We start from the raw sequence: 14,738 nt of genomic DNA, 5'->3' as shown, positions 1-14,738 counted from the left end.
AATCAGCAGAACTGATGTGTTGTGGGAATTATATAATTTTTATATCATGTTTATTCTTCGATATCCTTTTTATTTAAGCATTTATTCAATTTATTAAACACACGTGTGGGAAGATACGCAGCACTACATTGTCAACACAGATCTCCGCTCAAAGCATACTTTTAAAATAGTTTTATTATGTCAGGGTTCACGCCCCTTTTCGCATCAATAAAGAATATAACAGGCATAAGTTATAATTAATGACAGTTAAACACGTTTCCGTGTTCAACAACATTTTACCCTATATGGCTGTCTCACCCTCCAGATGTTTCCTGTCGACTTATTCATGGCATGCTTATCTTTAACACCTTCTGCATCAATAGTTGCTAAGCAAGCATAAAGCAAAATATGTTTCACCTTTGTGCATATAATTAGTAAGGAAAAAGTAAAAGCTGGTTTTGGTTTTAGAAACTAAATTGAACAAAAGATATTTATTTACAAATATTAATTTATATTATCCAGCTTATATTTACATAATACATATTTTATTTCTAGCTTTATTTAAATCCTATTGTGTTATTAATATTGTGTCTTAAAGGTGAACATTTTTTCCGCCTGCTCTTTCCTCATGTAACATTTCAGTTCCAGGGTAAGACAGATAGTGAAATCATCAATCAGCTTCAGCAGGACAAAGAAACAGCAAAGAAGCTGGAGCAGCTTCAGGTTTGTCTTTCTGTTATATCCATTCGCTTCCGCTTATCCTTTTCAGGGTCGCGGGGGGCACTGGAGCCTATCCCAGCTGTCATGGGGCGAGAGGCGGGGTACACCCTGGACAGGTCGCCAGTCTGTCGCAGGGCCAACACACAGGGACAGACAACCATTCACACTCACATTCACTCGCACATTCACACCTAGTGGCAATTTGGATTATCCAATTAACCTATCCCCACAAGCTGCATGTCTTTGGACGGTGGGAGGAAGCCGGAGTACCCGGAGGGAACCCACGCAAACACGGGGAGAACATGCAAACTCCACACAGAAAGACCCCGGCCTGATGGTGGAATTGAACTCAGGACCTTCTTGCTGTGCGGCAACAGTGCTAACCACCGTGCCACCGTGCTGCCCTGTTATAAACATTCTGAATTTACTGACCCAACTCTATTTATGAATAGAGTAATTGCACACATCAATATTTACTCACTGTCAGACTCTTTAATATAAATGAATAAATTTATATTAAATTTAAATCTACGTGTCTCAGTTAAATAAAATAAAAAATCCAGGACATATATATGTAAGTATATATAGGAAAAAATTGTCCATGCGTATTCCCAGAAAGTTGATTCTGTTCATCTGGACGCAGCGTTTTACACAATTCATTAAATCAGCAGCACTAATGAACATTGGGCTGTGCGTGCAAAGTATTAGTAAGTAAAAAGTAAAACCTGGTTTTAGTTTCAGAGACACTACATTGAAACTAAGATATTTCCTTACCATCTTCAGTTATTTACAAATATTTATTTATATTTTCCAACTTATATTTTCATAATACAGCTTTTATTTACAGATTTTATTTAACTCTGGTTGTGTTATCATGATTGTGTCTTAAACATGAACATTTCTTCCTTCTGCTCTTTCCTCATGTAACATTTCAATTCCAGGGTAAGACAGACAGTGAAATCATCAAACAGCTCCAGCAGGACAAAAAAACAGCAGAGAAGCTGAAGCAGCTTCAGGTTTGTCTTTCTGTTATAAAGATTCTGAATTTACTGACTTTACTGAACTGAATAATTACATACATCAATATTTACTCACCGTCAGACTCTTCTATATAAATGAATAAATTTATATTAAATTTAAATCATCTGGACGCAGCGTTTTACATAATTCATTAAATCAGCAGCACTGATGAACACTATTTACATAATACAGCTTTTATTTGACTCTGATTGTGTTATCATTATTGTCTTAAACATGATTGTTTCTTTCTTCTGCTCTTTCCTCATGTAACATTTCAGTTCCAGGCTGAGACAGAGAGTAAAATCATCGATCAGCTCCAGGAGGTGAAAGACACAGCAGAGAATCTGAAGAAGCGGGTGGAGTCCCAAAATTGGGAGGTTTGTGTTTCCTTTATACTCAATGAGAATTTGCTGACTCGACTCTCTTTGGTAATACAGAATAGAACAGAATAGCCACATTATTGTCATTCAGAACATATACAGTTAGTGTCAGTATTTACATCAAACTGTACAATATAAATAAACATTACCCCACCACACACTGATTTATTATTAATATTGTTATTAAACTGAAATGTAGAGAGTCCAGTTAGAGAAAACTTCTTGATGCAAAGATCCAGATGATCATAATGTCTCATTATTTTTGTTAACACTTAAGCACATCAACACTTAATTGAGCTTCATTTGCAAATATACTTCAAGACACCTCGGATAGTCTTTGATGAGTGTCTGGATCTTAGATGAAGCCATGTTTGATCCTTCTTCCATACAAATGTAATACTCTGATAAATATCAGTGGTATTTATTTTGTTTTCATGAGAATAAGTCGAAGAGAAAATAACGGTTCATGGTGAGGTTAAGAGTGGTATAGATATGTGATATAAATGTTTGTATTAAAATGCATAAATAGTGTGTGAAAAAATCAGTTACGTTAAAAAACCATAATTTCATGGAATGTGAATGTCTGTTAAAAGAGAAGAAGTGTAACTTGTTTTGTATGCTACGTCACGAGAGGTCATGACTTGCAGATGACTTCCGGGGGAAAGAGACTCGGGAGGAAGAGAGGAGAAAAAAAGGAGGATTACTAAAATGGCATAGACGAAGCATGGACTTCGGGACTGCTTATGTCACCAAAGTTGTTTGGCAACAACATATCACCCGTCTGCGGACTTCCCGGTAATCATTCGGAGCGTTTGAGCCGGGCTTCCCGTATCTTTTGTGCTTGGCTAAGCACGAGGCACGTTTGGCTACGTTGGCTAGCTGGAGCTAGGCTAACGCCACGGTCCTGGCTAACGGAGATTCCGCCGGAGCGAAGAGACGGAGTTTGAGAGTTGTCTCGGGAGAGAGTCGCTAACCGTGGATGATTTGCTGCTATCTAAGGAACCGGAGATTCGTTGCTCGCTGCCGCGAGTGGAGACGGTTGCTACCACAACGAGCGAGTTATTCATCGGAGGAGGTGGAGACATCACGGATACTCGGAGGTATTGTTGTTATTATTAAGAGCTCCAACTAAAGCGCGCCAACAACAAAAATAAACTAAGAGTGCACTCTGGGGAAAGAATAACATTGGACAGGTTAAGGGAAAAATACTAAAATCTATCCCCCGGGGGTTTATTGTATGTTTTGTATATGTGTTTTTTTTCATGAAGAAAAAAGGGTTGGATGTGAATTTCCTGCAATTGTTTAATACATTTTCTAACCCTGAGATCCTGTGTTGGGTTTATTGCATGGTGTCTTATCATTTGAGTATTCACATGTATTAGCCTTAATCGGTTAAGTGTATTTCCTTAGCCTCCGCTTGTCTGTGTGGACACGAGAATCATATGAACCCTAGACTGATATTTATTTTTTGAGATGTATCTTTTATCACAGAATGTTTAAGTAGAGTCAAGACTGCACCCGAGGGCATAAGGGGGGAGTCTTGTCACACGAGCCGGTGGTAAAAGTGTTACATTTTTGGGGGCTCGTCCGGGATTGTATGTAATTTTGTTATGACTGACCTGGTTTTCCGTCATTCACCAAAGAGAGGGAACTAATTTTTTTTGAGATTGCTAAGGAAATTATTTTTATTGTCAAGTGTGGTTACATTTATTGTGAGATCGCTTACTGTTTGAGCTAAAAAAAAAAAAAGAAAAAAAGAAAAATGGAAGCAGTTGAAATTGAAGCTTGGTGCAAAAGGAAGCAGTTAGCTTATGGACATGCAGTTGTTTTGAGTGATGTGGACCCCGATGTCACAGATGCAGTTCTGCTATCGGCCTTGAGCCAGGTCAAAGTATTTGGAAAATCCGAGATAGTTGACCGTTGTCTTGATGTAGCTTCTAAGACACAGTTGGTACTGATCAAGACTTCAACTGACTTAAAAAATCAAACCGTACCGGATGTTGTTGGACTTCCTGGGGAGGCGGGTCCATGGCCAGCTCATGTGCTCACTGCTCCTGCAGAAAATGATGAGTTTCAATCTAAGCTAATGTCATTCCTGAATGCGGAAGGTAAAACTCTTACTGACGTTGGTGGCTTACTTCAGCCTTCACCCCTTGATGTGAACACGGCTTTGATACATGCTATCAGTTCCTTAGTGGATAAATGTAACACCACATCTGTTGATTCTCAGAGCTATCGTAAGCTGCGCATGTTCTCTGGTGTGAAACCTACGCCCAATGGGGAGGAAGAGTATGATGCCTGGGCAGAACAGACAACACATCTGCTAGATGAGTGGCAGTGCAGTGACAACATAAAGAAACAGCGAATAGTGGAAAGTCTGAAAGGTCCAGCTGCAGACATTGTAAGGTTCTTGAGAGTCCAGCAGCCCACTGCAACTTCATATGACTACATGCAGGTTTTGGAGACGGCTTTTGGAACAACTGAGAGTGCGTCCGATCTTCTGGTGAAGTTCAGACATACCTACCAAAATGTGGGCGAAAAGTTGTCTACTTACTTGTTGAGGTTGGATAAACTGCTGCACTGTATTTTCAGAAAAGGAGGCGTGGCACTGTCTGACATGAATCGATTACGGATGGAGCAGGTTGTGAGGGGAGCACTGCAACAAGACATGATTGCACTTCGTCTTCGTATGACTCACAAGCTGCGAGAACCCCCTTCTTTCAGTGAGTTGCTAAAAGAAGTAAGGGAGGAAGAGGACATGCTCCAAAGCAGAAACGATAGTAAGAACCCAGTAATGTCACAGTCTGTAACTCCTATTTCTAAGTCGGCACTTGAACAAGAAGTTGATCCTGAAGTGGCAAAGCTGAAAAAAGAGTTAAGTGTCATGAAAGCTGAGATGCTTAGTCTTAAAGCTGCTACGGTTGCATCACATCCAGACACCCAGATTTCACAACCAGAAGTCCCTGCCAAGCCACCTTATAAAAGAAATGCTACCCCACAAAGGTCTGGCTATCAAGAGGATAAACCTGGAATATTTTGCTACAGATGTGGGGAGGATGGACATTTTAAGAGAGAATGTGAAGGTGAAGAAAACCTACTCAAAGTCAACAAGCGCCTCATTAAACTGACAAAGAAATCGGGAAACTACCGCGGGGTCCAGTAGAGGAACGGCCTGGCATCCCGGTGGTTGTAAAACGTTCCACCAAGTGCAGCACCTTAGAGGGAAAAGTGAAAGACACTGTACCTGCAGGCTTAGTGGGCCCTAGCTCTGTAGTGTCGGTACAGATTGAAGGCATCTACTCTAAAGCCATACTCGATTCTGGTTCTCAAGTAACCCTGCTGTACAGATCCTTCTACGACAGATATTTGACACACCTGCCATTGACGTCTATCGACACGTTGGCGATATGGGGTCTCAGTTCCGCCGAGTACCCTTATGATGGCTATTTGTCACTTAGGCTGGAGTTTTTGGAAGCAGATGTAGGTGTGAGTGAGACCATTGATGCACTTGTGTTGGTATGTCCCGACCCAGTTGTGAGAGGTGAAGTTTCCCTGCTTGTTGGCACCAACACACCCACTGTGAGGCGATTGCTTAGCCACTGCAGGGAAAAGGGAGGAGAAAACTTTGTGAGATCCATGCACATTCACCCAGTCTTCAGAAAAGTTTTCAGTGAGATCTCAGTGTTACCACCTGATGCTGACAGTAACCAGAGGGGAACGGTGTGGTTCACCCAAGCCAAACCTGTCACCATACGGCCTGGGGGAGTCGCCCAAGTGGCTGGGGCACCAAAGTTTCATGGAGTGCTGGGCACTCAGACAATCCTTGTAGACTCACCTGATGACCCTGCGAATGAGTCACGGTTTCCCGATGGACTCCTGGTGAGACCAGAGTTGCAGACCTCCACTGGTGTGACGGCCAAAAGAATTACTGTTCTAGTTAGAAACATGTCAGCACGGGAAATTACCTTGACCAGAGGGACACCAATAGCTCATCTGTTTCCAGTCGATGTTGTGTCATCTCTACCTGGGAGAGAAGAGTCTGAAGTCGAGTTCGCTGGGAAGCTGAGCCCCTTTTCTTTCAACTTTGGAGACTCACCAGTTCCTAAGGAGTGGAAGGAAAGGTTGGTGACAGAAATGATGGAGCGGAGTGAAGTTTTCTCTCTGCATGAGTTTGATGTCGGATGCAGTAAGAGCACCCAGCACACTATCAAAACCACAGAGGACAAACCATTTCGGGAGAGGTCTCGTCGGTTGCCGCCTGCTGATGTGGAAGCATTGAGACAGCATCTAGCGCAGCTAAAAACTGCTGGTGTTATTACAGAGTCACGCAGTCCTTATGCCTCACCCATTGTGGTCGTGAGAAAGAAGAATGGGAAAATAAGGATGTGTGTGGATTTTCGGACTCTAAACCGCCGCACCTCTCCCGACCAATACACGGTGCCAAGAATTGAAGATGCTTTGGCATGTCTCAGTGGAAGCAAGTGGTTCAGTGTGCTTGACCTTCGGAGTGGATACTATCAAGTGCCCATGGCAGACTCCGACAAGGAAAAGACAGCTTTCATTTGCCCGGCTGGATTCTTCCAATTTGAAAGAATGCCACAGGGAGTGACAGGGGCTCCCGCTACATTTCAGCGGGTAATGGAACAAACTGTTGGAGACATGAACTTGCTTGAGGTGTTGGTCTATCTCGACGATCTCATTGTGTTTGGAGCCACGCTTGAGGAGCATGAGATCCGGTTGCTGAAGGTGCTTGACCGTCTAAAGGACGAAGGACTGAAGCTGTCACTGGATAAATGTCAGTTTTGTCAGCCATCGGTGACTTACGTTGGGCACATCATATCTCAAGACGGGGTGTCTACTGATCCAAAGAAGACTGAAGCTGTAACCGCATGGCCAAGACCCAACACTGTGACTGCATTACGGTCGTTTCTTGGATTCTGTGGGTACTACCGGCGTTTCGTGAAAGATTACTCCAAGGTAGCTCACCCATTGAACCAACTGTTCTCTGGTTACCCTTCAACTGCAAAGAAGAAAGTAAAGGACAGACAGGATGGTCCGTACCTTAACCCCGCAGAGCCCTTTGGTGGTCGCTGGAGCGGAGAATGTGAGGCAGCCTTTGAGGAGCTGAAGCGACGACTTACCCAAGCTCCTGTGTTGGCCTTTGCCGATCCTCAGCTACCTTATGTGCTACATGTAGACGCTAGCCGGGAGGGGCTAGGAGGAGTGCTGTACCAGGATCAAGGGGAAGGATTGAGACCTGTGGCTTTCGTCAGTCGGAGTTTGACTCCTTCAGAAAAGAATTATCCAGCCCATAAATTGGAATTTTTGGCGCTGAAGTGGGCGGTAGTGGACAGACTGCATGACTATCTGTACGGGACCAAGTTCGAGGTGAGGACAGACAACAACCCTCTGACATATGTGCTAACGTCTGCCAAGCTAGACGCGACGGGTCACCGTTGGCTTGCTGCCCTGTCTACATATGACTTTAGTCTCAAGTACAGAGCAGGAGTCCAAAACATTGACGCTGACGCTCTCTCTCGCCGGCCACAATCGGGGTCGATATCCAAATCCGAGTGGGACGACGTTCCTGCAGCAGGAGTGAGAGCCTTGTGTCAAATGTCTGGGGTGATGAAACATAAAAACCCACGATCCGGAAGAGCCATTGACTCTTTTGGCACTTCTCCACAAGCTATCCCGCAAGCTTATTGCAATCTGGCTTCTTTGAGTGTTAAGAATATGCCTTTTGTGAGTCTTGCTGAGTTGTCGACCGCTCAACGGGAAGACCCCGGCATAGGACAAGTGTGGACAGCTCTGAGTAATGGGAATAGTAACCAGGTTGACAAGACCAAGCAACCAACTTGCTCTTTGCTGTTGAGAGAGTGGGACAGGTTAAAGATGCAGAAAGGAGTGATGTATCGCATTGTAACTCCTCCAGGAAAATCACGCTGTTCTCAGTTGGCACTACCAGAAAAGTATAGAGTCCCTGTACTGAAATCACTGCACGATGACTCAGGTCATTTGGGCCTCGACAAGACATACGGCTTGGTAAGAAACCGGTTCTACTGGCCTCGGATGAAATCAGAGATTGAAGAGTATTGCAAGTCTTGTGAGAGGTGTATAAAAAGAAAGACTCTACCCAAGAGAGCTGCACCTTTGTCGCATTTGCAAAGTGAGGGACCGTTCGACCTTGTTTGTATGGACTTTTTGTCCATAGAGCCTGATTCGAGCAGCACAGAAAATGTTCTGGTCATTACCGATCACTACACTCGGTATGCTCAAGCTTTTCCAACAAGAGACCAGAGAGCCTCTACGGTTGCAAAGGTGTTGCTGGAGAAGTATTTCGTTCATTACGGACTGCCACGGAGGATGCACAGTGATCAGGGCAGAGATTTTGAAAGTCGTCTTGTTCATGAAGTGTTGAGTTCGCTTGGAGTTGAAAAATCAAGAACGACGCCCTATCATCCTCAAGGAGACCCTCAACCCGAGAGGTTTAATAGGACGTTGTTGGACATGTTGGGGACCCTGGAACCGAACAGAAAGAAAAAATGGAGTCAGCACGTCGTTCATTTGGTTCATGCTTATAATTGCACTCCAAATGAAGCTACAGGTTTCTCTCCTTATTTCCTTATGTTTGGGCGTGAAGCTAGGTTACCTGTGGATTTGTGTTTCGAGACTTCTAGTGATGGCACACCACAGAAAACTTACCTCAAGTACGTTTCTGACCTGAGGAAGGAGTTAAAGGCTGCCTATGAACTAGCAGAGTCCGTCGCGGCCAAACAGAATGAGAACAATAAGCAGCGGTATGACAAAAGAATCAGGTTCGCACAGTTGTTACCTGGAGACAGAGTCTTGCTACGAAACCTCGGGTTACAGGGGAAGCATAAACTGGCCGATCGCTGGGCGTCAAAACCATATGTTGTGGAAAGCAAGATGCCGAACCTACCAGTGTTCCGGTTGAAACCTGAAGATGGTGATGGACCAATCAAGATCCTCCATCGAAATCACTTACTGCCTCTTGGGGAGAGGATATGTCTAGACTCTGCATCCCATACGGATCTCACCCCTACAAGGAGAGTCTTGCGACGGAGGAAACAGAAAGAATGCACAGACAAGCCTGGAAAGGAAAAGACACTATCGCAGAGAACGGCAGATAAAGACTCTGAAAGGGAAGGAGTCACGCCCCGTGATAAAGATGAGAAAGAGTACACTGACTCCGAAGATGAGGATTTTGGACTTTGGTGTGATCTGACTGTTGAACCTCTCAGGTGCAACATGGATAGTGATACTCTGGAACCGTTCAGTCTGGATTTGGGTATTTCCTTAAGTGACGTAGCTGAACAACCAAAAACAGTTGGGCTGGGAGTAACACAGGAATGTGTAGAGGAACCTGAGACGGACAGTGTAAATGAATCTGAGTCTGTTGAGATCACCGAAGCCGAATCACCTGATACTTGCGAGAATCCTGAGGAGACAGGGAAAGACAAAGTACTGCCTGAAGACATTCTCTTGCAAGAAGAGGACACTGAATTTAACTCTGAGACTAATCTTGATGTTGACATTAAGGCCAGACCTCAGCGGTTGAAGAGGGCTCCTTTGAGGTTAACTTATGATGAACCAGGTCATCCCAGTGTGGTAGCCGCCACAACAGTGAAATATGTCTCTTGTTTTTATAAATGGATAGGCACACCCATCTTTGCTTAGTTGTGTGTTTTACTCACCTGTTGTGCCATAATGGTTTATGTTTTCAAGGTACAAAGTCATGAGGGCATGCTTTTCTTTGGTGGGGGGAGAGTGTAATACTCTGATAAATATCAGTGGTATTTATTTTGTTTTCATGAGAATAAGTCGAAGAGAAAATAACGGTTCATGGTGAGGTTAAGAGTGGTATAGATATGTGATATAAATGTTTGTATTAAAATGCATAAATAGTGTGTGAAAAAATCAGTTACGTTAAAAAACCATAATTTCATGGAATGTGAATGTCTGTTAAAAGAGAAGAAGTGTAACTTGTTTTGTATGCTACGTCACGAGAGGTCATGACTTGCAGATGACTTCCGGGGGAAAGAGACTCGGGAGGAAGAGAGGAGAAAAAAAGGAGGATTACTAAAATGGCATAGACGAAGCATGGACTTCGGGACTGCTTATGTCACCAAAGTTGTTTGGCAACAACATATCACCCGTCTGCGGACTTCCCGGTAATCATTCGGAGCGTTTGAGCCGGGCTTCCCGTATCTTTTGTGCTTGGCTAAGCACGAGGCACGTTTGGCTACGTTGGCTAGCTGGAGCTAGGCTAACGCCACGGTCCTGGCTAACGGAGATTCCGCCGGAGCGAAGAGACGGAGTTTGAGAGTTGTCTCGGGAGAGAGTCGCTAACCGTGGATGATTTGCTGCTATCTAAGGAACCGGAGATTCGTTGCTCGCTGCCGCGAGTGGAGACGGTTGCTACCACAACGAGCGAGTTATTCATCGGAGGAGGTGGAGACATCACGGATACTCGGAGGTATTGTTGTTATTATTAAGAGCTCCAACTAAAGCGCGCCAACAACAAAAATAAACTAAGAGTGCACTCTGGGGAAAGAATAACATTGGACAGGTTAAGGGAAAAATACTAAAATCTATCCCCCGGGGGTTTATTGTATGTTTTGTATATGTGTTTTTTTTCATGAAGAAAAAAGGGTTGGATGTGAATTTCCTGCAATTGTTTAATACATTTTCTAACCCTGAGATCCTGTGTTGGGTTTATTGCATGGTGTCTTATCATTTGAGTATTCACATGTATTAGCCTTAATCGGTTAAGTGTATTTCCTTAGCCTCCGCTTGTCTGTGTGGACACGAGAATCATATGAACCCTAGACTGATATTTATTTTTTGAGATGTATCTTTTATCACAGAATGTTTAAGTAGAGTCAAGACTGCACCCGAGGGCATAAGGGGGGAGTCTTGTCACACGAGCCGGTGGTAAAAGTGTTACACAAAAAAGCAAAAAAGCATCAACAGCCTGCTTCAAATTATCCCACAAATTTTCAATGACATCCAAGTCAGGGGAATGTGGTGTTATTCTTCCACAGCACAGTTTCAATCTGTCTCATCTAAATGAGCTTTTATACAACAAGCGATTCTGTTTGTGGTGTGAGTGCAGAAAGGCCTTTTTTCAATACCCTCCCATACATATGTACAAATACAACACCAAGATGCTCTGCAGGGTTTTGGAGGTGATTCATTCTGACAGTCCGCTGCATGTGCAGTTCCTGTAATGTTCTTGGCCTGACCTGAGTTCAACCACAGCTGTGCCTGTGCTCTTCTATTTCCTGATTACTGTCCTTACAGTTGAAACTGAGTTCAAACCTCTAAGAGATGTTTTTGCAGCCTTCCCCTGAACCACAGTACTGACAATCTTTGTTTTCAGATCTTTTGAGAATTACTTTGAGAATCCAGTTCTGTCAGTGTTCAGTGTCAAAGAGAAGCACAACTTGAAAGTTTCCACCTTAAATACATTTTCTTATGATTGGACATGCTTGCCTATGAAGTTCAAGGATTAACAAGCTAATCCAACTGATTTAGTGTTGCAAGTAATCAGTATTGAACAGTTCCATGCATTCAAATCAGTAAAATTACAACGATACCCAAATTGTTGCACAGCCAGCTTTTACAACTGACTCCATTCTGTACGTCTAAATACTGCTTCACTAAAAATAGATGTTTGTGAAACACTCCAGTACTCAGATGTAGGAAATGAGGAGGAAATGAAATGCATGCCACTGTTATCTTTTTGTTGAATGAAGAGTGAATATTTATGCAGGGAGAGAGGTTCCCAGATGTTTTCATATGATTGTGCATTTCAAAACCTTTTAACATATAATTCAAAAACAGCTTTGGTGACACAACATAAAACTGAACAGATATGTATGTGTGCCTGCTGAAATTCTCACCATAGAAATATGAAAACTGCCCACATTTAGACTAAGTGCTTAACTTCAGAAAAATTAATTAAAGAGATAAAACGCTTGAATTGTCCCTTTTCTGTTTAAATCCTGACTAAACAGTCTCGACTTTACAGAGAAATCTCAACACTGGGTCCAGATCTGGTCCACGTTCTGCCTGATGTCTGATGTAGAGGATCAGCTCTGTTCCAGCTTTTCATTCAGACAAAAAGCACTGTTGTTTCACTTACATGCATGATTTCTTTGCTTGGTGTGATGGTGCTGCTGTCATAGGTTGACAGAAACGAGTAGACACAAGAGGAAGTTTATTTTTATTATTTTATTATTACGTTTGATTGGATTAACTGTGTGTGAAAAGATAAACACAAGAGTAAGACTATTGCAGATGTTCATTTCATTTAAACAGTATCCTTATAAAAGTTGTGGTTATATTGAAATTCATAATTATTCTATAAATGTTGACAGTAATAAGAAATTTGCTATCAGATGTCAAAGTAAATGGGACCATTATTTGTTGTGGTTCAAGTTCATAAACTGAACTCAAAGTACACAGAGCTGAGTTGTGCCAACCCCAATAGTGAAGACTCAATATGAAAGTGTTGCTCAGAAGACAGATAAACATGGACTTTATGAAATTATGATGCTGATATGATTTGTTTGATGTGACCAACCTGCTAATTTTTGACTTTTTATTGAGAAACAAGAAACACAAGTTCAAAAATACCCCATAACACAGTAGTGTTAGCCCCAATACTTTTAGTTATTGATTGATGAATTGATTTATGTAAATTGGATTAGTGTAAGGAAATTGATAGATGGGAAGTTTTTAATTAAATAACATTTATTGAAATTCAAATACACGAGTTGTTTTAGTCATATTTTTCTATAAGCAGGCCTGAAAAATGACAGAAAGCACTCACAAAATGTCAACGCATGAGACTTTTTTCATGTCTTTTAATGTGCAGTCAGAGAAAAATGATTCTATAATTAGCATCAGCTTCATCAGGAGAAAGAGAAGACGAGATGCTGAGAGGAAAATGTAGGATTTGAGGGACCAGTTAAACACTTAAAAATGACATGTGTTCTAAAACCTTTGACTGGTGATCTACATAAGAATGACAGCTGTTTTACTACATTAAGAAATAAACTAATCTAAATAAATTAGGATATTGCAAAAGTAATTAGAAGAATATTTCCATTAAAAATATACTGATGTTTTCATTTCTCTCTGCTATTTGGAAAAGATGCTCCAGGCTGAGAAGAGGAGGAATGATGAAACTGACAGAAAACTCAAAGAGGTAAATCTTTTTACCCAAAGCAGTTCGCTGCTGTCATCTCTCTTTTATCTCTTTGTATACAATCCAAATTTGGAATTTCTTCACAAACATTAATTTTCCAGCACAAAAACATATTTCAGTTCATAGCTGTGATCTTTTTCTTCATCTCTCTTTAGTTGGTAAAGCAGCTCCAGCACGAGAAGAAGAAAACTGAGAAAAATCTCAATGAGGTAAATCTTTGTCACCCAAATCAATCACCTGCTATTATCTCTGTTTTCTACATGTTCAGGTTACAATCACACATGAGAACAAACCTCAGACACCAAATAACTGTTAGTGAAGCTCAAGTTTGTTCTCAGTTTTCAAACTTGAAACTTAAAGACATCCTCAATCACTTTATATTTACATAACACACGTTTTAATTTATTTTAAACAGATTTTTTTTCTTTAGTGAAGTTTGTGAATGTATTGTTATATCATCTCTTATAAAAGAGCACGTCTCCAGTCATGTGTCCTCTCACCTGCTGTTGGAGAAAAAGTATTCAGACTTAAACAATCAGCTCTAGCAGGAGAAACCCTGAAAAAACTAAAGTCCAGAAATCAGGGATTTTATCTCTCTGTTATAATCCTGCTGAATTTTCTTCTAAACATAAAAAATGCAAAAATGTTTCAAAAAAAAAAAAACAAATGCTGAAAGTCATTAACTTGGATATTTAGCACACAGAAAATAAACATTTTAATTCCAGTTCATTATTTTATCTCTGAGCGCACTCTCAGTGTTCTTGTCTAAGGTGACGACTGCACATTAGGTTTATGAATCTTTAAACTGGATCGATGTAAACAATAAAGGCCCCACAGTCTGATAAAGTTGCTCACACATCAAAGTGAATTTAATTTGACTGAACAGACTGAACAGACTTACTGTGTGACTTGTAATTGCTGCAGTGTAGAAGAGACTCAGCAGTATTTATACGTTTTTTTTGCACAATTAATGGATGCACACTGATCATTCAGTAGTTTTAGTAAGGTACAATTTAACAGCTCACACATTTAAAATGTATTTGGCAAGAAGAGATTGTAAGGAAACTTACAAGATACTGTAAATTAAACAATCAGAGGTTTTCAGCTGATTTTAAACCAAATCTCAGATCATAACCTGTTTATGGGATCAGCACAGGTTACCATAGTGATTAACCAGGTAAAAAGAGAGAAACTTCTGTGACACAGAAAACTCTGACTTTAATGTAGACATGAAATATTAAACTATGGAGCCATCCTCTCAAAAACTGCAGACAGTGTTTAAGCAGATTTAACTCAGTTTGTGATGCTGGAGAAATAGGTGTTCTCACTTATAGTTTGTTAGACCATGTGTAGATCCATCTTGTATGAGTACAATATTACCGGTTTGTTTGGTTGGTTGG

The 14,738-nt window shown here is 41.5% G+C and overlaps 1 protein-coding gene across 5 annotated transcripts in view; it reads left to right on the top strand.

The window, feature by feature from the left end:
• The window catches only part of LOC113028266 (uncharacterized), a 120,565-nt gene that overhangs the window by 39,123 nt on the left and 66,704 nt on the right, over positions 1 to 14,738 (top strand). For 2 of the 5 annotated variants that reach the window (XM_080293417.1, XM_080293419.1), the window contains exons 20-24: positions 622 to 702; positions 1,641 to 1,715; positions 1,998 to 2,096; positions 13,285 to 13,338; positions 13,494 to 13,547. The exons of 1 other annotated variant lie outside the window; for it this stretch is intronic. In XM_080293417.1, the coding sequence (XP_080149543.1) occupies positions 622 to 702; positions 1,641 to 1,715; positions 1,998 to 2,096; positions 13,285 to 13,338; positions 13,494 to 13,547 (363 nt within the window). The remainder of the gene's footprint in view (positions 1 to 621; positions 703 to 1,640; positions 1,716 to 1,997; positions 2,097 to 13,284; positions 13,339 to 13,493; positions 13,548 to 14,738) is intronic. 2 more of the 5 variants (XM_080293418.1, XM_080293420.1) reach the window with 2 other exon arrangements.

This window comes from Astatotilapia calliptera, chromosome 3 (assembly GCF_964374335.1).
Source record: "Astatotilapia calliptera chromosome 3, fAstCal68.1, whole genome shotgun sequence".
In the NCBI taxonomy this organism is placed as follows: domain Eukaryota; kingdom Metazoa; phylum Chordata; class Actinopteri; order Cichliformes; family Cichlidae; genus Astatotilapia; species Astatotilapia calliptera.
The sequence above is the reverse complement of the archived record's forward strand: the minus strand, read 5'-3'. Positions and strand labels throughout refer to the sequence as shown.